At 44.8% G+C, this 22,176-nt stretch overlaps 1 protein-coding gene across 1 annotated transcript in view; it reads left to right on the top strand.

The window, feature by feature from the left end:
* Positions 1 to 22,176, top strand: part of LOC122798354 (serine/threonine-protein kinase OSR1-like) — a 2,305,884-nt gene that overhangs the window by 271,705 nt on the left and 2,012,003 nt on the right. The window contains exon 3 of the mRNA XM_044067206.1: positions 20,209 to 20,317. Coding sequence (XP_043923141.1) covers positions 20,209 to 20,317 — 109 coding nt within the window. The remainder of the gene's footprint in view (positions 1 to 20,208; positions 20,318 to 22,176) is intronic.

Raw genomic sequence — 22,176 nt, 5'->3', positions numbered from 1 at the left:
TACATCCATTTCAAGTGCATTGTCGATTCAGATGAGAGATGACTTGCTCCAGTTCTGCTTGTCCTTGGATATTGCAGTTTTGAAAAGTCCAGCCTGGTACCTGTTCAAGCTCTACAATGACTTTTCCTGTTTGTCTCACCAGCATTTGGTATTGCCACATCTCTTGGTGGCTGATGTTAGATCAGATTTCTGTAAGGTGTCCATTTGTTTCTCCACAGCCCAAGGCCGCAGTGACCACAGATGCTTTCCTCTTGAGTTGTGGGGAAACATTTGAAGAAGACAGTTTAAGGTACCTGGACCCAGTCAGAGGCTCATCTTCACATCTATGTCTTGGAGAGGAGAGTAGTCCTAGTATTGCTACTGCCTCCCCAAAAGTGTGATTGCTGTCCAGACCAGCACCATGGCAGTGGTTTGGAACATAAACAAGTAAGGGGGAAACCAATCATTTTCCTTGTGTTGAGAGTCTGTGAGCATGTGGTAGTGGGCAGTGTCCCAGCAAAGCTTTTTGATAGAACTGCACCTCCCAGGGAAATCCAGCATTCTAGCTGACAGTCTGATGAATGGTCCCTCAAATCATTCAGAAGCAGCACACATTTTCAGCCACTGGGGCCAGCTGTGCTGTGATCTGTTTGCAACCCCCTTGATCACCAAATTCATCATTTGTTGCCCTGATCCCTCACAGGGAGCAGTCATTGAGGGATGTTCTTCTGCATGACTGACCCTCAGGTCTCCCTATGCCAGTGATTGTTTCTGCAGAAGGCAGCCTGTTGCAGAGCAACTTTAATTCTCATAACCCCCTTCTGGCCAAAACAAGGATGGATCCTCCTCTTGTGGCTTAACCTGTTGTACTCTCCTTGCATTCTTTATCCTGTTCAGACTTTATATCCCATTCTTCAGGCCAGCCTCACTCTAATCTAAAATCTCTCAGGTTGACTTTGTTCCTGAAAATACCAGTGCTGGCTGGAGATCCCAAGCTTTCTAAGAGTTGTGCATATCCTTTCCTCTTCTCAGAAGCCCTCTGCCTGAAAGACTTGTGGTAGTAAGTGGAAAAGATCCTCTATTTGGGCAACTTCTAAGGGTGTGTTTCCCTTTTCTGTTCTTTTGTATGGCAATCATTAGAATTTCTAGCTGGTCTTTTTCAATCTTGTTTAGCTTCTCAACTATCAATGTTTAACTGGCAGCCTTTTCAAATTTCCATGTGGGTCATGACCATATGCCAATTGCTTCTCTGAGGTTAAAGTATTCTTAAAGGGTACCTTTCTGCTCAGACCTATAGTAAGGGATCATATTCCTCTTTGGGGTTTGCTTCTACTTCAAGCTTTGATCTAGACCCTTTTTTGAACTATCTGCTATAACAGACTTGTGTCTTTAATGAAAAATACTCTTCTTACTGGCAGTCACTTTAGCCAGAAGAGTTTCAGAACTTCAAGCTTTGACCTGCATCACAGGTTCATAAGAAGTTACTAGGCTATTGGCCCTGAGGCCCCTTACAAGCCTAGTCAAGAGTTTAGCACATATCCTGACATGTCTGCACCTGATGCCTCTGCCAGGAGGGACAAAGGTGGGATCCCAGGGGCATATTTACTGTTCCCCATCCAGTTATCCAGGTTGCACTTAAAAATGGTTAATGAGGTACTCTGCTTGACGTAGAGAGGGAGTCTTTCCCACAGTAAGGGGAGTCTCTGGGAGACGAATCTGTCCCATCAACAAGTCCTGCTGATGTCACAGACCAGGTTGAGGTCACGCATGAGTGGAGCTCGACCTGCAAATATGCAGCAGTCATATCAAGGCTGGTTAGAAGATTGCTTTGTATGCCAGATAGAAGTCACCTCTGAGGAGTCTATATGAGACGAGTAGAGGGGCAGGGCTTTTAGCCTATCTGTGTAGGGTAGATGTTTGAGGTCCTGGGTTCTCCTGACGAGAAACTTCTGTTGCATGTGCTTTGTGTGAGGTACATGCCAAAAGGGGCATTGTACTCTATGGGTCTTATAAGGGAAAAATACATGGATGTTATGACCTCTTTGTCCCTGGATGAGATACCCTTACTAATGAGGTGGGTCATGTAGAAAGCTTTCTGTAGAATGGAGGCAATATGGTGGTCAAGTCAGTTTTCTATCAACCTGGGTTCCAGAGTCCCTCAGGACTGATTGCATGCTTAAGACCTTGTTGTTAATGTGATAATTTATGGGGACGTCACTCTCCACAAAGGGGATGATGATGCATTTTTGGGCATTCAGATTGAGGGCCTGTTACTGGCACCAGTCATTTGTTTGGGTGAGACCCTCTTAGTGGATGTCCACATCACTTGGGGAATTGATGACAGCACCCAGCTTGGTCATCTGCAGACTTGGTCAACCGTAGCCTGTTGGTTTTAGCCTGCACCTCAGAAAACTATGTCCCAAACAACAGACTCCCTAAGATTGATCCCTGGGGTACACCACTTGTTATGGGTCTACTGCCTGAGGTGGCTTCCTCTATTTTGACTAAGTGGGTTCTGTCAGTGAGCCAGTTTGCTACTCATCTGGTAACATACAGATTGATGCCTCGTTGAGAGAGAGTATCTATTTTTACCTGAGTGGGGAATAGTATCAAAGTCTATGGACAGGTCATGGTAGGCGGTGTGCACTGTCTTTGTCCTCATCCATGGCTTTGATGACTGTCTCAAAGAAGTCAACCAAATTTAACAGGCATGACCACCCCTTTACAAAACCAAACTCTGTGGGATTGAGTGTTTGGAGGTTGCCAATGTCCTTGTTAATGAGGTCCATGATGATCCGTTCCATGGCCTTGCAGATCAGTCTAGTTAGGCTAATAGTTCTATAATATAATCCTGCATCCTACTCAGTCTTATCTGTCATAAAGGCAGATCTGAAGTAGTTAACTTCATTTGGTCTGCAACCTGTGGGATATGGATCTGATCCGGCAACATTACAAAGCTTAGATCCGAGCTCCTAGCTCCTCCCCTTACCCATAATCCCCTGCCAACACTGACTGACCTCAGATGTAGTTTGCCGCGCTTCTGAACAGCAGCTAGATTGCAAGCTCCTGGTCTTTTGGTCAGATAAGTCCTTGTATCTTAAATTTTTCTCCTTAAACTTGTGTGATTGTGTTGTGTTGGTTAGGTTTCCCTTCTTATAACCTTACTTTATATAACCTCTTTAAATTTTTCTAGTCAAATTTTCCTCCCCATCCCTCACTGGTCGTAGTCTGTGTGTGTGTGTGTTTAGTGTGTTTGGGGCCTACTGAGTGAGTTTTCTTTAGCTAACATGTCTGAGGCCCCAAAACCAATATTTTCTAAGTGCACCGAGTGTGGCCATAAGCTCTCCCCAGCGGATGGCCACACTCTGTGTGTCCGGTGCCTTGGGGTTGAACACCTCTCCTCTGGGCGTTCTATCTGCGCGGCGTTCAACCCCAGGGCACTGAAGGACCGGAGGTCGAAGCTGATCTTAGCGGGACTCTTGCCCCCGGATTCGGCTTCAGCCTCTGGTGCTTCTGTGGCCTCCTTCCAGGCTTCTGTGACGGCCACTCCTGCCTCTCTCCCCCCGGCCGGGACTCAATCTCCCGCTTCTGCGCCGGAGGAGAGGGAGGCCAGGAAAGAAAAAAGGAGGGAGAAGCACCACAAGTGGCGGGCCAAGGCCTCCGCTTCGCCCCCCCCCCCCCGGCTAAGCGGGCTTCTCCCTCCACGGCTTCCAGGTCTCCTCCTCCTCGGCTCCGGTCTCCATGCTTCTCACCGGGACCCGAGGAGGAGGAGACCTGATCTCCGTCGAGGTCATCGAGGCGGTACTCCCGGCCAGCCTCGGTGGCCTCGTTGAGATCAACGCATAGCCTTTCTTAAGCTGATTTGGACCGGGTGATGCGAAGGTTCGTCCAGGCCCAAATGCAGATGGGAGTGCTCCTGCCTCCCCCCCCCTCCAGGGGGGGGAGCTCAACACCCATCTTTGTCCCGATAGCTCCTTCTCCGACCTGCTTCCCGGGTTCGGAGCGCTCGGAGCCGGACAGCGTTGGAGCCGGGGGTGGGTCGGTGCCGACAGTATCTGGTACTTCGGCTCAGACTCTTCCTTCGAGTTTACCGGATCCGTCCTTGTCGGATCCGAGCTCTCGGAGCCGTGCTCAGAGCTTCGGATCCGAGGGGTTTAGTGTGCCTTCGGCTCCGTCCAGGTCGGAGCACACTGGCCCTTCGGATCCGATTGTCTCGGCGCCGGCTCCGATCCATCCATTGGATCCGAGTGAGGGTCGGCTCTCGGATCCCAGAGAGAGTGGCTCTCTCTCGGCCTTCGATGTGGTGGAGAGGGCTCTGTTGAGTGCATCCAGGCCACTGCTCCCTGCTATGGTTCCATCCTGCACTCCCTCTCGTTTGGGTAAGGCTTCCGTTGCCCGGCCACATGGACAGCCTGCTTTGACGTCTCAGGTCGTTCCCCTGGAACAAGACGTTGCTGGTGAGTCGTCCTCGGACAGTCACCCCAAGGATGTTCCTCACAAGCAGAAGTGTAAGAGGAGGCACGTGGACTCCCCTGAGTCCTTGACAGAAGACACGGATTTGGATGAGGGGGAAGGCTCCCCAAGGTCACCCCCCGAGGATGTCTCCTTCGGAGACATCATGGAAATGCTTAGGATAAGAGGGGGGTGTTCTGCCCCCAAGGCTTCCTTGGACGAATCCGTGTTCTTGGAGGCGTTCGAAGCAGGCCCATCTACCTCTTTGGTGTCCCCTCCGGCCGACCCCTTAGTGGACCTCATCACCACTAGGGCATGGAAGGAGCCGGACACTGTGGAGCCAGTCTCCAAATGTCCTGACAAGATCCTGAGCCCCCCAGGCAGAGAAATCCCATTGGAGCAAGGGGACCCCCCGTAGATGCCATGTTGGTGGCGGCAGCCACTAAGAGGGAGTTAGCCCAAGAGAGTCCCTCGGTCCATCCCCCGAGCAAGGAGTCTCGCTCGATGGACCGTCTCGGGAAGCGGGTCTTTAGTTCAGCGACCTTCACTGTAAGGTCCCTGAACTACATGGCACATGTGATTAGACTGCAGCGAGACCTTATCAAAGAGTACTGTAGGTTGGAAGCAAAGACGAAACGAACTGAAAATTCAGTATTTATTCCAAACACCTTCAAAAAAACATCCACGCACTGTCACAAATCATTAATGCTTTTCTTTAAAATACATCCATGCGTTTTCGTCCCCACAATAGGACTTCATCAGATGAATGAATAAAACTCCCTCCTCAACAGTTTTTATACAAATTAAGAAACTCCTTATCCAATAATGCTCCTTAATTACATTTCAAACAGTCAAACCAGCATTGTAGTGGGCTCATAAATATTCATTAGCTCATTGAATATAAAATTTAAAAAGTAAAATGTTAAATTCATTTTATTCCTTATCAAAAAAAACAACTTATGAGTAAAGCCGTTAAATACATAAATATTTATAAAACTGTAACATTTTATATTACATATGACTTGTTTTAAACAAAAATAAACACTATATAAAATCCATCTTTGTACTACTTGTAATTCCTGAGGAGGTACAGAAAGGAATTGTAGAGGGAAAAACAGTGCCATCTACTGTCTTAAAAAATTATTACTTTAATATTTGGCAGCCCTTATTTTAAGCAGTGGTAATATGGTAAGATACTCATTCAACCCTGGAAATCTACCTGCTTCCAGAGTTACCTGCCACCATAACTCTTTATATTCAATTTTCTCTTCCCATATACCTCCCCTAATATCATGTTTTACTTGATCTAGTACTAAAAAGTGGAATTTATACCCTTCACATGTTTTGGAATGTTTAAATAATGCGTTTGTTTCCTTTCCTTTAGAAATGTCATAAATGTGTTCATATATTCTCCTTTTCAGGGTTCTTTCTGTTTTCCCTACATAAAATGAACCACATTTTTGACATATAGCTAGGTATACTATTCCCCTAGTGTCACAATTATAGTAACCTTTACTTTGTATCCATCTTTTTCTACTTTCTAAAAAAATCTCTTCTTTATTAGAAATATATCCACACTGGTTACACCTACCACATTTAAATGTGCCAAATTTCTTTCCACCTTCCCTTTGATTACCACAGTTGTTTTTATTTTCTAATATATTTCTTATACTGCTAGAATTTTTGTAAACCACTTTTAGTGATGACTTCGGTATATCTTCCAAGTCGGTAAGGGCAAGGAATCTTTCCCATTCCTTTTGAAAGGTTCCTTTTATAAAGTAATTAGTTGCATTGTATTCCAGAACCAATGCCCATTGATATTTAACTGGGTTTTCTAATTCATTATTTACTTTTTCTTTTTCTTCCTGCTCATTACTAATCATAACCCCTTTGATGGGTTTAAATCTATTTTCTCTGCCATTTACAACTTCTAACCTAATTTTTTTAATAAATTCATAGGGGTACCCCCTATCCAAAAACATTTCTTCCAATAGTTCACATTCTGCAACAAAATCATTCTCTAAGCTAGTCATTCTAGATCCTCTTACAAATTGTCCCTTCACTATATTCCTTTTACAATGTGTAGGATGAGCACTATTATAGTGAAGGAACGAATTACAAAATGTATCTTTCCTAAATATCCTGGTTTCTAGTTCATTATTTACTTTGTAAACTTCTAAATCCAATTATTGGAGAACATTGTATGAATGTTTATACGTAAATTTAAGAAAATGGGTAGAATTACTTATGTATCTCATAAATTCTTTAAATTTTTCCTTGCTATCTGTCCAGAAAATAACTATATCATCCACAAATCTATGATATAGGGACCAGCAAGAATTAAACAGAGTTTAAAACAAAAGTTTCTTCCCATTTTGCTAGAATAATATTTGCAAAGGTAGGAGCACAAGCAGCTCCCATGGATACTCCCTGTGTTTGTTTTAAATAGCTCACCATTAAATATTAAAAAATTATTCTTTAGAACTATATCCATGAGTGCTGTACTTACTACCTTTTCGCAATGTGACATAGATTTGTCCTGAAAGACAGTGTCCTCACACATTTTCATACCCATATCATAAGGTATACAGGAGAACAAATCAATTATATCAATAGTAACAAATAATAAATTATCTGAATATAACTCCGTTTTAATTTTTCTCAACAAATCCCAAGAATCTCTGAGGATAGCCTTGTTTTGAAGCCAAATAGGTTTAGTTTTTGTATCAACATATTTTGCTAATGGTAACGTTTTAGAGCCATCAGCAGATACTATAGGCCTCAACGGTGGATCCTCAGCGTTTTTGTGGATCTTGGGTATTCCAAAAATACTAGGAATTTTTGGCTTCTCAACTCTCAGATACGCATATATTTTACCATTAATCAAACCCTCCTGTAACATATCCTGTAATACTATATCTAATTTGTGATATGCCAGATTTATCTCATTCCTAGAAACACAGGTATATTTAGTTTCATCTCTTAAAATTTGATTCATTTTTCCTTCATAATATATTGAGTCCATTATAACTATCCCCCCACCCTTATCAGGTTTCATAACTCTCACTCCATAATTAGACTTTAATTCATCCAAAATAGTCTTTTCTTCCTTTCTCAAATTAGTTTGATATTTAATCTTACTTTGCATTTCTCTAATTTCTTTTTCTAAAGTCATTTCAAAATTTTTTAATTGTGAGTGCAAAGGGGGATTGTAAGTGGACTTGCGTATTAATCCTTGATTATTTTGATTTGTTCTGTTTATATCATTCTTGGAAAATAATATTTCCAAATTAATTTTTCTAAGGAACAGTTTAATGTCTTACAGAGTTTTAGTTAAATCCCCTTTAGTATAGGGAATATATTTAAGCCCCTTCGCCAATAGGCTGAAATGATCCTTAGTTAAGGAAATATTACTGAAGTTGTAAATGTTTGTTGAGAAAAATTAAAACGGAGTTATATTCAGATAATTTATTATTTGTTACTATTGATATAATTGATTTGTTCTCCTGTATACCTTATGATATGGGTATGAAAATGTTTGAGGACACTGTCTTTCAGGACAAATCTATGGAGCAGAGACCTCCAAAGCAGACACCCAAGCAACCGCTACCCCAAAACAAAACACGTGCAACACATAGCTCACAAAGCCAGTGTGCCGAACAGTCACAGCCCTTAAGGCTAAACAACGCACCTGATACACTTGTAATAGGTGACTCTATCGTCAGGCACACTGACGTCCCGCTCACCAGGCTGAACAAAGAAGGTCAGGGTGAGCTGCCTGTCGGGCGCTAGGATCCGCCACATAACACAGCAACTCAGGTCACTCCAAGGCAAGTACAAATATGACTCGGTCATTGTCCATGCTGGTGTGAATGACCTGAGACATACCTCCCTAGACTACATGAAAAGAGACATAGAGGAGCTCTCTGAGCATCTAGCCCAGGCCGGTATGACCCTGACCTTGAGTAGCATCTTACCTTCACCAAGAATGATGCCACAATATGAAGACAAGATGATCAATTTCAACAATTGGCTTACGTATTGCTGTCATTCAAAGGGGATCCAATGCCTGTGTCAGCCTGGGATGACATGCTCGACAAGCCACGATGCTTCGCTAGGGACGGCTTGCACCTATCACCCCTGGGCTTTCGGATATTGGCAAAGGCTCTTGCTACCCCCATAGTGCCTTTTTTAGGCAAGGCTCAAAAGACAAACCCACCTCCATAGGTATCACAAGGGATAAGAAACTAAGAGTAATGCTACTCAATGCCAGAAGTCTAAACCTCAAGACGCATGCACTCGAAACTCTCCTTAGCATGGAGAACATCGATATCTGTGCAGTAACAGAAACCTCGTTCAAGGCTCCCGAGAGCACCCCAGCACTACCAGGTTATACCTCATACCATGCTTTTCGGCCCCAAAACTTGGACCGAACTATAAAAGAAGGGGGGTATCCATATTCGTCAAAGATACCCACGCCTCCAGGTTGGTGGCACAACACGAAGCATCAGAGACTATCCATGTGCAACTAACAGTGGGTAAAACTGCCTTCCACTTTATAGCCTGCTACAGACCACCCTCCCAAACCCAGGAACTCCACTCGGCCTTCCTGAGAACACTGGAAAATATGAAGGTCTCTCCAAACACCATTATATTGGGCGACTTCAACTACCCAAACATAGACTGGGAGCATTACTCTAGCTCCAACACCCTAGCCTAAAGGTTCCTAGAATTTATAAACTCAAATGCTATGGAATAACTTGTTACCACTCCCACAAGAGGGGAAAACATACTGGACCTGATCATCACCAACGTGGGGACTCTATGCTCCAGACCAGAAGTGTATCCCTCACTGGTAAGATCAGACCATAAACTAATCTCACTGGATATTCACATCTCGACCTCACCCCCTGCCCAGAAAACCACAGTGAAAAACTTCTCTAAAGCAAATTTCACACTCCTCAAAACCGAGGTGGAATCCTTCAAAGCCACCGGGCTTGTGGAAAATACGGCCCAGACCACAGAATCCTTTATAAACGCAGTCTATGAACACCTTCAGGAATGCATGGATCATGCAATCCCAAATAAAACCAGGACCCAATCCTCCAAAGGCAGACGTCCTGCCTGGTGGACCCCAGCCATAAACAAACTATACAATAGAAGGAGGAAGCTACTACATGATAGAGCAAAATCCCAAAAAGGGAAGGCATCTCTGATCAGTATTAGAAAAAAACTATGGATTCGAGAGAAAACTTGCACAGGACACTAAGGATAATCACAAGGCTTTCTTTAGTTATGTTAGGAACCTGGGTGGGAATTCCCAGATATGCTCAGAATTAGTCCAAAATGACAAAAAATACACCGAACCCACAGACATTGCCAACATCCTAGCTGACAGGTTCAGCGCAGACTTCTCCCCCCCCCCCCCTTCCCCACCAAAAGGGCAAATATCTATCCCAGCAGAGTGCTGCCCCCCTGACATCTCAGATGCTCAGGTAAGAGCTGCCCTCTCCAAAGCAAAAAACACAGCATCAATGGGACCAGACTGTGTCCCAGGCTGCGTCCTACATGAACTCCAAGAAAAGCTAAACCCAAACATAAAACTACTGCTCAATCTCAGCCTTACTACAGGATATGTACCCAAAGAGTGGCGTACAGCAACGGTGGTCCCTCTCCACAAAGGTGGTGCCTCAACGGATCCTGGAAACTATCGCCCCATAAGCCTGACTAGCTTGATCTGCAAATCTATGGAAAGGATCATCATGGACCTCATAAATAAGGATATTGGGGACCTACAGACACTGGATCCTATCCAGTTCGGCTTTGTTAAGGGCAGATCCTGCCTCTTAAACCTGGTTGATTTCTTTGAAACTGTCACCAAGGCCATTGACGAGGGGAAGGTGGTCCACACAGCCTACCTGGACCTCGCAAAAGCCTTCGATACAATACCCCACTCGGGCATTATAGATAAGCTCACCAGCTTAAATATAAACCCCTATGTCACTAGATGGGTTGCAAACTGGCTCAAGGACAGAACCCACATGGTTAGAATTGCTGGAGCCATGTCAGACTCCAAACCAGTTACAAGTGGTGTCCCACAAGGCTCAGTCCTGGGACCTCTCTTGTTCAATATATATTTCTGAGGTACAGGCCAACATGGAAGGACTGTGGCTGACCAAGTTCGCAGATGACTGCAAACTGGGCGCCATAATCGACTCTCCAGCCGACACAGGCATCCTCCAAAAGGGCCTCATAGAAACAGACAACTGGTGCCAGAGCCATGGCCTCAAGCTAAATGCCAAAAAGTGTATAGTCATCCCCTTTGGCAAAAACAAAGTGCCCACAAATTATCACATAAGTGGTAATCTATTAAGTACGGAAGAAGTAATTAGGGACCTGGGGACCCAAGTTGATAGCAATCTCTCATTTGACAACCACGTGGCCAAAGTGGTTAGAAAAGCATTTTATATAGCCCACCTAATCATGAAGGGATTCACATCTAGATCAGGGGAGGTCATCGGGCCTCTTTACTCATCCCTCATCAGGCCCATAATTGAGTACAATGCCCCTTTTGGGATGTACCTTACCAGACACCTGCAGCAACTGGAAAGACCCCAAAAGTACCTCACCAAGAGGATCAAAGGGCTCAAACAGATGCCATATGCTGCCCGGTTAAAGAAACTCCAGCTCTACTCAGTGGCATACCGCCTGCTCAGAGGCGATCTGTGCCTGATGTATAAAGCCATGTCCAACCTGGAATTAATGGACATGCTGCACCTCAGAAAATCCAAATCCCATCGAGCTACGCGCTCAAGAGACTTGAACCTCAGCACTGAAATAAATAGGACATGCTGGAGGGACAGACTCGTAACCCAGAGGCTCCCTTCACTCTGGAATAAAATCCCAGTCCAGGTTAGGCAGAGTCCCTCATTGACTCTCTTCAAGAGGAATCTTGATGAGTGGATGGGGGATCGTAGGTTTACCCCGGGTATCACTTCTGTGTCACTGTTAGACAGAGGCACAGTATACTAACCTCAAAAAAGGGCATAGCAAAATTAATTTAAAATGGGTGGCAAAAGCCAAACACACTCTGGCTAGGCTTATAAATGCCCTAGGGCAGATAGCCTAGTATGAACCTATGAACCTAATATCCGGTTGGTTACCACATATGGAAGAAATGTGGATGCACTCATGAATAGTGTACAAAGGCACTGGAACATTTTGTTGGCTGGTAATAATTTATCAGAATTTCCGCAGGTGAAATGTCGTTTTTCATTCCGTAGGGGCAGAAATTTGGGTTCGCATTTTAGCCACTTTAAATGAGGGCCCAGAATTTTCACACTTTCTAGTACACAAACAACTACGATGAGGGATACGTTGTTGGGTGTACTCCCTGCGGCCACTGTAGCCATTGTAACAGAATTATGAAGTCCAAACAATTTACAAGCAAAAATTCTGTTAATGTATTTGATGTCCGATTTCTTGCCAACTGTAGTAGTGATTGGGTGATCTATTTGGCTACATGCAGTTGCTCAGCATTCTATGCAAGTCAGACTTCAAGACCACTTAGAATAAATATATCAGAACATATCAGTTATATGAGGATCAGGAATCCCAGCAGTGCATTATATAAACATTCTTTAATACATCCTACAGCTGCTTTCAGATTTATGGTAATAGATAAAATTGGGGGCAACAGAACAAATAAAGCTGGTTGGAATACTATTCTTGATGCCAAAGAAAATAAGTGGATTATTAAACTTGGTGGACTTTTTCCACCAGGACTTGATGAACATTTGTAATCTGACCATTCGGCTTGTTTTTTGTGCTTGATGTCATGCATTAAAGAAACTTGTTTCGTCTCAGCACTGAGGAAGGCTATGTAACAAATTTAGCAGAAACCGGTTTATTTCTTTTGCTGACATGCAATAAATGATCTACATTGGTTTCAGCATCACCATTTGCTAGCTTATTTTTCTGTTTTTTACAGGTCTGGACCAGCCCAGGATCTGGCTTCCTCTGATCTGAGTCATGTGGTATCCAAGCATTCATATCCTCATTTGCCTTTGGATCTGAGCTGGTCTGATCCGGGATTGGTGTTGGATCCCACAATTGTTATTGAAGATTCTGTGTCGAGTTCTGGCTTGGAGCAGTCCCCTTCTGCTTCCAGGTACAGGAGTTAATCTCCAGACAGGCAAATGAGGTCAGTGGGCTCCAGGCATCCATCCCCGCTAGGTCCTCTGCCTCATCTAGGTTTTCCAGGAGCTTGCTTCTTACCAATTTGGACAAGGATGATGAGGTCCTTTCTCAAGGCTCAGATTGAGTTAGGGCTTCTTGCGTCCCCTGCCTATCTAGCAAGGGGTCCATCTCCTACTCCTTCACTGGTTTCTCCTCCTCCGATTCACGTGGTTTCAGACCACAGGCCCTGGGTTGCACAGGGGAGGAGACAAGGGTCCCTGGAGGCCATTCTGGCTCTACACTGGTGGAGTCTTTGACTACCTCTGCTCGACCTCCCCCATGGGCAGATGGAGTCCCAGGCCCAAACTGTCACCCCAGAGTCCTTAGGTAGGGGCTCTGGACCCGTTTTCTTGGACTGGTTACTTTCCCTTGGTGCTTTGACCTTTGACAGCTCGGAGCCGGTACTATCCTGAGGGCCGGAGGTGCTGGCTTACTCTGGTCCCTCTCTTTAGGCAAGCTTGTTTACCGGAAGTGCGGATGGGGCTTCGTTCAGCTCTGCAGCCTTCTGGGATGTCTAGATGACTTTTTCCTCCACGAGAGTTTCCTCCCTGGCTTTTCAGGGATCTTCCCAGCCCCCCAGAATGGGCTGTTCTTATCCTGTTCTTGGTCAGCCCTCTCAAACTTGCCTTCAGGCAGGAGTCACCCCCCTTGGAGGGTCCCCTCTCTTCCGAATCCTTCCTCTAGCCCCCCTGAGGTACCGCAGAAGAGATTGTGCAAGAGGAGGCACCTAGATTACCCTGTGGAATCACTCACTGAGGATATGGACCTCAAGTGAAGGGGACGGGTTCTCAGATCTCTGCTCGAAGATGTCTCCTGTAAGGACATCTTAGAACTCCTCAAGCTTAAAGGTGGACGGTCTTCCCTCCCCCATCCTCCTAGGAGTCCGTGTTCTTGAATTTTTATCGGATGGGACCATCTACTCCTGGGAACCCCCACTGACTAATTCGTACACCTCATCACTAGCAGGGTGTGGAAGGAGCCAGATTCTGTGGAGCCTGTACCCAAGCATTGCTGATAAGTTTCTCAGCCCTCTTCTTGGCAAAACAGTTTTGGTTTAAGGGTGTGCCAGATGATGCTATTGTGGCAGCTACCCCCACCAAGAAAGAGCTGGTGGAGCAGAGTACATGTGTTCATCCCCAGAACTGAGTCCTGAGCGATCGACAGACATGGAAAACAGATTTTCACCTGTGCTACCTTTGGTCTGTGGGCTGTTAACTACTTGGCACTTTTCACCCAACTCCAGAGGGACTTGTCAAGGAGCTTACCACAGCCCTTAACGAGTTGCTTCCTGCCAGGGAGCTAAGCAAGGTGTCCCCCTAAGCTGTATACGCACTCTTCCCTGGCTAATTCCTTGATGAGACTGATTGCCAGCACTGCAGAAGGCACCTCTCAAGGGTTTGCTACAGGCATCACTATTCGGTGTCACACCTGGCTGTGCCTTTGGGGGTTTGTGGAGTCCTTTAAGGCATCCTTCACCAATCCCCCTTTTGACTGATGTACTGTTTTTGGCCCCTTGGTCAAAGAAATGCTCACCCGCAGTGAACAGGAAGGCAAGACCTTGTTGGCTGTGGGAATCAGGATTTCTACCCCTCAGCCCTCCATTTCTAAGATGTGGTTTCACAAGTTGCAGTTTGCCTTTCAAGATGTTCTGGATGAGCCCTCCTCTAGAGGTCGGGGGAGAGATTTCAATGGCAGATGTCACCCCAAAGGCAGAGGAGGTCGGCAAAATCAGGGCTGCAGGGAGCTTTTCTCTGGGAAGCCCACCCAGCACTCCTGAGGTTCTGCCCAACTGTCCTGCCCTGGAGACATTCGAAGGTTGTCACTGCACCCTTTGGCCTGGGCAAATATTACAAAAGATAATTGGGTGCTAATCATTATTCACTGGGGCCATTTTATTCCCTTTTTTCAGTCTTCTCCTCCAATCAGGAGATACCTCCCCAGTGTGCCACCCCATCAGAGAGAGTTATCTGAGATAGAAGTGCTCAAACTTCAGAAGAGAGCCATCCAAGAGATTCCCCACAGGGTAATGAGAATCTGGAACTTACTCTCTCTTCTTTTTGGTGCCAAAGAAGACAGGGGACCTGCTTCCAGTTCTGGACCTTACTGTGCTAAATCTTTCTGTCAAGAATTCCAAGTTCTGGATAGTCACTGCCCAGTTCATAGTGCTCCTTTTGCACAAGGACGATTGGATGTGCTCTGTGGATCTCCAGGATGTGTACTGTCATATAAAAATAGATAGGCGGTCCAGGAGACATCTCCGCTTTCATGTAGGGGCCAATCACTACATTTAGGACCCTGCCCTTTGATCTCACCACAGCCCCCCTGGGTGTTTACCAATTGCATGGCAGTGGTTGCAGCTCACTTGAGACTGCAAGGATTCCAGGTGTTTCTTTACCTCGGCGATTGGCTCCTCACAGTTCCCAACAAGCATCGTCTAGCCACAGCCACTCAGTATCTGCTTCATTTGTTTGAAAAGTGTGGGATTACAGTGAATCTCCCCAAATTGAACCTGATTCCATCCCAAAATTTGGAGTTTATCGGGATTCAGCTGGACACTGTCAGATTGTGGCACTCCCTGTCTGCCGCGTTCATCTTATCAGATCTCATGACCAATGCCTTTTAGATCTGACTCGTCCCTAGGTCTACCTTGTTCTCAGAGCCTTGGAGTCCATGGTGGCAGCAATCTATTTGGTGCCATTTGCAAAGTTCTGTGTGAGGGTTTTTCAGTAGACTCTAGCACGCCAGTGTTCTTGTCTGTCTCATCCAATGATTGCCTCAATCTGTCTCATGCCAGTGTGTAGGCATCATTTCCTTTGGTGGGTTCAGTCTCCCAACCTCCAAGCAGGCAGACCATTCTCTTTTCCTTCCCCCAGTGCCACTGTGACCTTGGATGCTTCAATAAATCCAACAACATGGAAACTGTCCACCAACTTCCAAAAAGCACGCTTTATTAAGTAACTCCAAAACCTTGGATGCTTCCCTATTGGGGTGGAGGGAGCATTACCAGGGAAAGTCAGTCCAAGGTACGTGGTCCTCTGCGGAGACGAAACTGCACATAAATGTACTGGATATGAGAGCAGTTCTCACATTGGAAGCATTTCAGGACTGCCTCCCTCTGGGTACCATTACAGTTCACACGGGCAACATGGCTGTTGTGTGGTACATTAACAAGCAAGGGGGCACACTTTCTTATCTGCTTTGTCGTGAGGACATGAGGGTGTGGGAATTGGCAATGCACTTGGGGCATTTTCTTCTTGTAAAGCACATTTTTGGTGAGTCCAGTTTGTTGGCAAACAGACTCAGCAGGACAGTCCTGCGTCCTCATGAGTGGTCCCTGAATCCTTCAGTAGCGAAAGAGATCTTCCTTTGCTGGGGTCAGCCAAGCTGTGATTTGTTCGCTTCTCGTCACAAGCACAAATGCAGCCGGTATTTTGCCTCATGTCCCCCGCTTGGGAAGTCCCCCAGGGATGCTGTGGTTCATGATTAACCTCTGGGTCTCCTTTATATCCATTCTCCTATACCTCTCATCCCAAGAGTGCTTCAGAAAGCTTGAAGGCTGAAAGTCACCTTGATCCTGATTGCCCCCTTTTGGCCTTGGCAAGAGGGGTTTCCCCTACTATGGTCTCATTTGAAGTTACCCCCTTGGGTACTAGATCTCATTTCCCACCCTGCCCAGCTTCCGATCCCCAATCTTCAGACTCTGAGTGACAGCGTGGTTTGTCCACTTCCCGTAATCTTGAATCAGTCCAGGCTCGCCTCTCCTGCCAAGAAAATTATGCTAGCCTCTCAGAAATGTTCTACCAGGGAGGTATAAGCGAGTAAGTGGAGAAGGTCTTTCATTTGGGCCAATCAGCAAGATCTGGGCGATTCCTCTGCTTCCATCCCAGGCATCTTACTGTTCTTGTCTTTGCTTTTTCAGGAAGGGGCTAGCTTCTATACTTTTAAAGTGCAATTGGCGGCTATCTCCAACTTTTATGTTTGCAAGGAACCTACTATCTGATGTTCTTCTTTCCATTCATCACTGATGGGTTTGGTTCTGAGCACTTGGAACAGAGTCAGCTTATTACCAAGTTCACGCCAGCTAACAAAACTCTTGAGCAAAGTGTCTAACCAGAATGCCCTTCTCCCTGTTACCTCAGATCAAGTTTGCTAAGAAAGGAAGTAAAGCCGAGGCCACTTCTACGCAAGTACCCTAGTGCACCACTTAGAACCAAAGCATCCCACAGGAGCCTTTGGAGAGGGAAGGAGGGTGAGAAGTGAATGAAAAAAGATGAACAACAAAGATGAAACATTATGGTAAGACATAACTTCCTTATCTGATGTTCTTCATCTTCTTTCCATTCATCACTGATGAGACAGAATCCCAAGCTACCTTGAGGTCCATGGGTGGCCCTTACGGAAGAACATTCATGAGTACCATTGAGCTGAAGGCAACTCTCCCCCTGGAGACCTGGTCCAATTTGTAAGGACTGATAAAGGTATGAGGCTTAGCCCAAGTAGCTGCTGCGCAGATGTTATCCATGGATGCCCTGGAAAGGAGTGTGATAGAAGTTGCTATAGATCTAGTGGAGTGGGCTTTAACTTTTGGCATGGATTCATTGTGGATGGAATAAGTGACACCTATGCAGTCCCTTAGCCATTTTGATAATGTAACCTTGGAAACAGCCTCTCCCATTTTGGGTCCTGAAAAGGAGATGAGTAGCTATTCAGATTTATGGATAGGCTTGGTCCTGTCTAGGTAAAACCTCAATTGTTTATGTACGTCTAAGGGCATTCTGGGTAGAGACTTGGCTCAAGAGTTTTTTTGGCGCGAGCTTGGTAATGGGCCGACTCATTTCCGAGGGCTCTGAACCGAACCCATCAGTGATTAATGAAAAGATGAACAACACGGATGGAACGTTATGGTAAGACACAACTTCTTTTTTTCCTCTCACCTTTGTAAGGCATTTTTGAAGGGTGTTTTTCTGCTCCTACCTCCTTGGGACCTTAATGTTTTGTTGCACTATCTTACACAGAGTCACTTCAAGCCTGCTGCTACATGTGACATAAAATTTTTATCTTGGAAGACCACCTTTCTGGTAGCCATAACTTCAGCAAAAAGAGTTTGAGTTTCAGGCTCTTTCTGTCAAACCACCTTACATGGTGTTTCATAAAGACAGAGTGGCTCTCTGAACTAATCCTTCCTTCATGCCCAAGATAGTCACAGAAGCAAATTTGAACCAGTCAATTCAATTGCCAGTTTTCTTCCCTAACTTTTCTAATAAAGGGGAATAGCTGTTGCATACGCTTGATGCTCATAGACAGTTACAATTCTGCTTGGATAGAACAAAGGGTTTCTGCAGATCTGAGCAGCTCTTTGTGGCATTCTCTCTTAACAGAAAAGGTCAATTGCTTTCTAAAGTTACTATTTCTCGTTGGATTTTAAAGTGCATTTCCTTTGCCTATTCATCTAAAGGCTTATCCTTACCAGGTCCAGTCAGAACCCATTCCACTAGATCATTGACTACGTCCGCTGCCTGTCTGGCCCATCACTCCATAGATGAAGTCTGTGTGGCCATCTGGTCTACTCCTCACACTTTCATTCATCATTGTAAGCTTGACATTGTCTCTAGGATCAGGGTGTCCTTTGGCTCTAGAGTTCTTCGGCATGTCCTTCCATGAAGCCACCCAGGGTTTAGGCTCTGGCTCTGACCCAGCAGTGAGGAATAGTGACATGGAGAACATCAGATAGTGCGTTATGTACTTACCATAACTTGGCATCTGTGTTATCCTATGTCACTATTCATTACTATCCCTCCCTCCTTCCCCCATCCTGTGTGACCTAGAAGAGGCAGAGATGTCCTGTTTTGTTTGTCAAGGTTTTCCATAGCATCTTTCTGGCTTTAGGGCAAACTCAATCTGAGGTGTTAGTGGGCAGCAAGGGTTTATGGGAGTGGGAGGAGCTCAAGCCTAGAAGCTATCTGCAAAATTGCCGCTTCGGATCCAGTGACTGATCCTACATCCCAACAGTGATGAATAGTGACAAGGATAACACAGATGCTAAGTTATGGCAAGTATATAACTCTTTTTACTATAATAGTTGATGTCTTGGTAGATCACTGTTGCATTAAGTGTACCCTCCCTCCCTTTGCTACTCTCTCTGACTGGGGTGGAGTATCCTTTGCCATTTATTATCTGTTTCATATTCTTTATTTTCTAGGATTTGACTTGGAGTTTTCTTACACTTAAGGCACAAAGTTGAAGTCTACAGGTCTGAGTTTTGGCACGTTAGTCGTACTGTATGGCATGCAAGGAATTAGTCTAGTCTAAGTATTGTTAGACTGGCAGGGCATACTGGTATCCTGCTTGATAAGTCCCAAATCCCATTAGAGCTCCCACTAATACTTCAAAGCAATCAGCTCTCACTAGTGCACAAAATATTAAACCACTCAAGACAAAATCCCAGCTCTACAACATCTAATTCACCCTCAATCTTAAGATCTAGCACCCAAAATCACCTACAGGTCACGAAATTTAACAATGAGGCAGGAAAATCTGTCTACAGCCAATTGATCTCTAAACTCTGGTACTCCCTTCCTGCCCACTTAACGTCCAGCAACTGCATCAATCAATTTAAGAAACTCCTTAAAACTCACTTCATGAACAACAGGCTTTGCTCCTGTCTCACCCCTGGATAACACTCTAGTATATAGCTAATCTTTCTGCACCACACTAAAATATGCTACCTTCTCAGCCTTACCCCATAGTCATAATATTACTACAGGATAGGAAATGTTTTCCGGCATGTTGAGAGCATTACTAACTGCTCATCCATTTGTATAGTAGCTACTGTAATGAATTCCATGTATTGCTCCTCATAATTATGAAGCGTTTACACTGTCTTACCTGTTGCTGTCATAATTACTCTGAGTGTATACAATATATGTCACTTAGTTTCACAATGTTAGTCTGCCTGTAATGAATGTCACAAACAATGGCTTTTAATGTTAAAAATTAATGTAATTGGAGCTTTTCTCCCCGGGTCTCCGCTGAAAATGGACCTGTATCCATTCGGACTCTCTGGTTAACAAATGTAAAATAAATAAAAATAAAATAAAGAATACCACAACAGTGATCTATTTTAGCATTTACCATTATGATATATTGCATATAAAACTATACCTTACCTCACTGTTAGAGCGAAGGAATCTGTGCTTTCCTGCTGAGAGAGGTACCTCAAAAGAAGAAATCATTGCTGCTGCCGCACATTACAAAGGATGCACTCGGTGATCAGCTGATAAAGACGGAGTATTTACATATGGTATTTATTGGTATATGAAGGAAAGTTTACAACTAATCTGCTAATGTTTGCTGTATTGCTTGTGTTCATTAGGGAGGTGATTTCATTGTTCATTTATAGAATTTTTAATATAAATATTAGATGTGGTATTTAAAATAGAATTTAGAGTGTGTGTACCATTTTCTGATTTTTTTTTGTCAGCTTTATTTTAATCACACACTGGAATTCCTTTTTGACATATTGTTTTAATCTTTCTGCAGAAGGAAATCCAAGCCATGAGTCAGTGCCATCACCCAAATATTGTTTCATACTATACTTCTTTTGTGGTGAAAGATGAGCTTTGGCTGGTGATGAAGTTACTGAGTGGTGGTGAGTCACAGTCCTTTCATGACCTTTTATTTTTTAGTTTGTCTTTTTCTTTTATGTTGGCTACCAGGTAAAAGGAGTGACTGCTGTCATTGGTGAACACTAAAGAATCCTGTAGACAGGTGCTTGCTTTCATAACATTTATCTGTTGATCTTAAATTCTTCAGATTTTTTAAACACCTTTATTAAATTATCACTTAAGACATAGGCAAACATACATTAACAGAAAACAAACCATTTTAACATTTTCCATTTAAATACAGTATACATCACATATGTTTTCTTTGCTACTGTCATCAGTCCAACATTACAAAAAAAATGCTGAATTCCTGCCTTCCCTTAAACCTCAGTCCTCCTGAACATTATTTTGCATGTATTGTTACCACAGTTTCCATTTACATGTATGCAATGTGTTCCTTCCATTTTCTAAAGATCCTACTTCCAGTTCTTTTATTTCTTTTATAATATTCAGTACCTCAAATACAGTTGGTGTAGACTGAGATTTCCATTTTCTTAGTACTTGCTTTTTTGGCAGCCAGCAGAATTAAACTTGATATGACCTTGCTGTGTTTAGGCAATTCAGATCTTGTATCCCGGTTCAAAATAATTATTTCCTTATTTACAGCCATTTGCTCACCCAGTAATTCTGATAGAGTACTGTTTAGAGAGTTTTTAAAATCTGTCAACTCTTTACACTCCCAAAACATATGATCTGAAGTAGGAAGACTTCATTCGTCTGCAACCTGTGGGTATCGGATCCGACCTCGGATCCGAGCCGGCAATTCAAAAGCTTAGGCTCCGAGCTCCTAGCTCCTCCCTCTTACCCATAACCCCTTGCCAAGCCCTGACTGACCTCAGATTTCGTTTGCCGCTTTTCAAGAAGCAATGGAATTCTTGAGCTCCTGGCGTGGTTTTGAGATAAGTAGTTTTCTGACAGGAAAATTGTTCAAATTCTCCTTTTTTGTTACAAATATAGTTAGTGTTGTGTGTGGTTAAGGCTTTCCTCCCTCTTTAGTTAATTTTTCTCGGTTTTTCGTAGTTTGTTTGTGTGTGTGTGTGTTTAGGCCTTAGGTGTTATGTCTGAAGCCCCTAAGGCTGTCTTTCGAATACCGAGTGTGGCCATAAGCTGTCCCCAGCAGATGGCCACACTCGCAAGAATGCTTGGGGGTTGAACACCTGTCTTCTGGTTGTACCATTTGTGCAGGGTTCAACCCCCGGGCTTTAAGGGAACGGAGGTCGAAGTTAGTGCTGGCGGGTCTTTACCCCCAGATACTGCTTCGCCTCTGCCCTCCAGTCAGCAACTTGTTGCTGTGAGTTCTCCCCCTCCGGCTGGGACTCAACCTCCCTTAAAAATGCCGGAGGGGAAGGATTCTACTAGGGAGAGACAGAAGGAGAGGCACAGGGAGAAGCACCACAAGAGGAGAGCCGAAGCTTCCAGCTCGGCTCCTCCATCTAAGCGGGCTTCCCCTGTGCCTTCTAGCTTTCCTCCTCCTCGGCTCCACTCCCCTTGGTTCTCTCCAGGACCCGAGGAGGAGGAGGCTAGCCCTTCCAGGAGGTCACCGAGACGGTTCTCTAGGTCCGCTTCGGTGGCCTCCTCTAGATCGACCTTTTCGATGAGCAAAGCTGATATGGACCGGATGATGAGGAAATTCACCCAGGCCCAAATGCAAATGGGAGTGCTCCTAGCCCCCAACCGGGAGGGGCTTGACCCCTTTTTCGCCTCGTAGCTCCTTCTCCGACCCATACCACGGGTTCGGAGCTTCGCGCCGTGCAGATTTGGATCCGGGGTGGGTCGGATCCGATTGGTCGGCGCACTCGGATCCATCCCATCCCTTGAGTGCTTGGTACCGGACCCGACCTCT

The sequence above is a fragment of the Protopterus annectens genome, chromosome 3.part1 (assembly GCF_019279795.1).
Source record: "Protopterus annectens isolate FY-2018-M chromosome 3.part1, PAN1.0, whole genome shotgun sequence".
Lineage (NCBI taxonomy): Eukaryota > Metazoa > Chordata > Ceratodontiformes > Protopteridae > Protopterus > Protopterus annectens.
The sequence above is the reverse complement of the archived record's forward strand: the minus strand, read 5'-3'. Positions and strand labels throughout refer to the sequence as shown.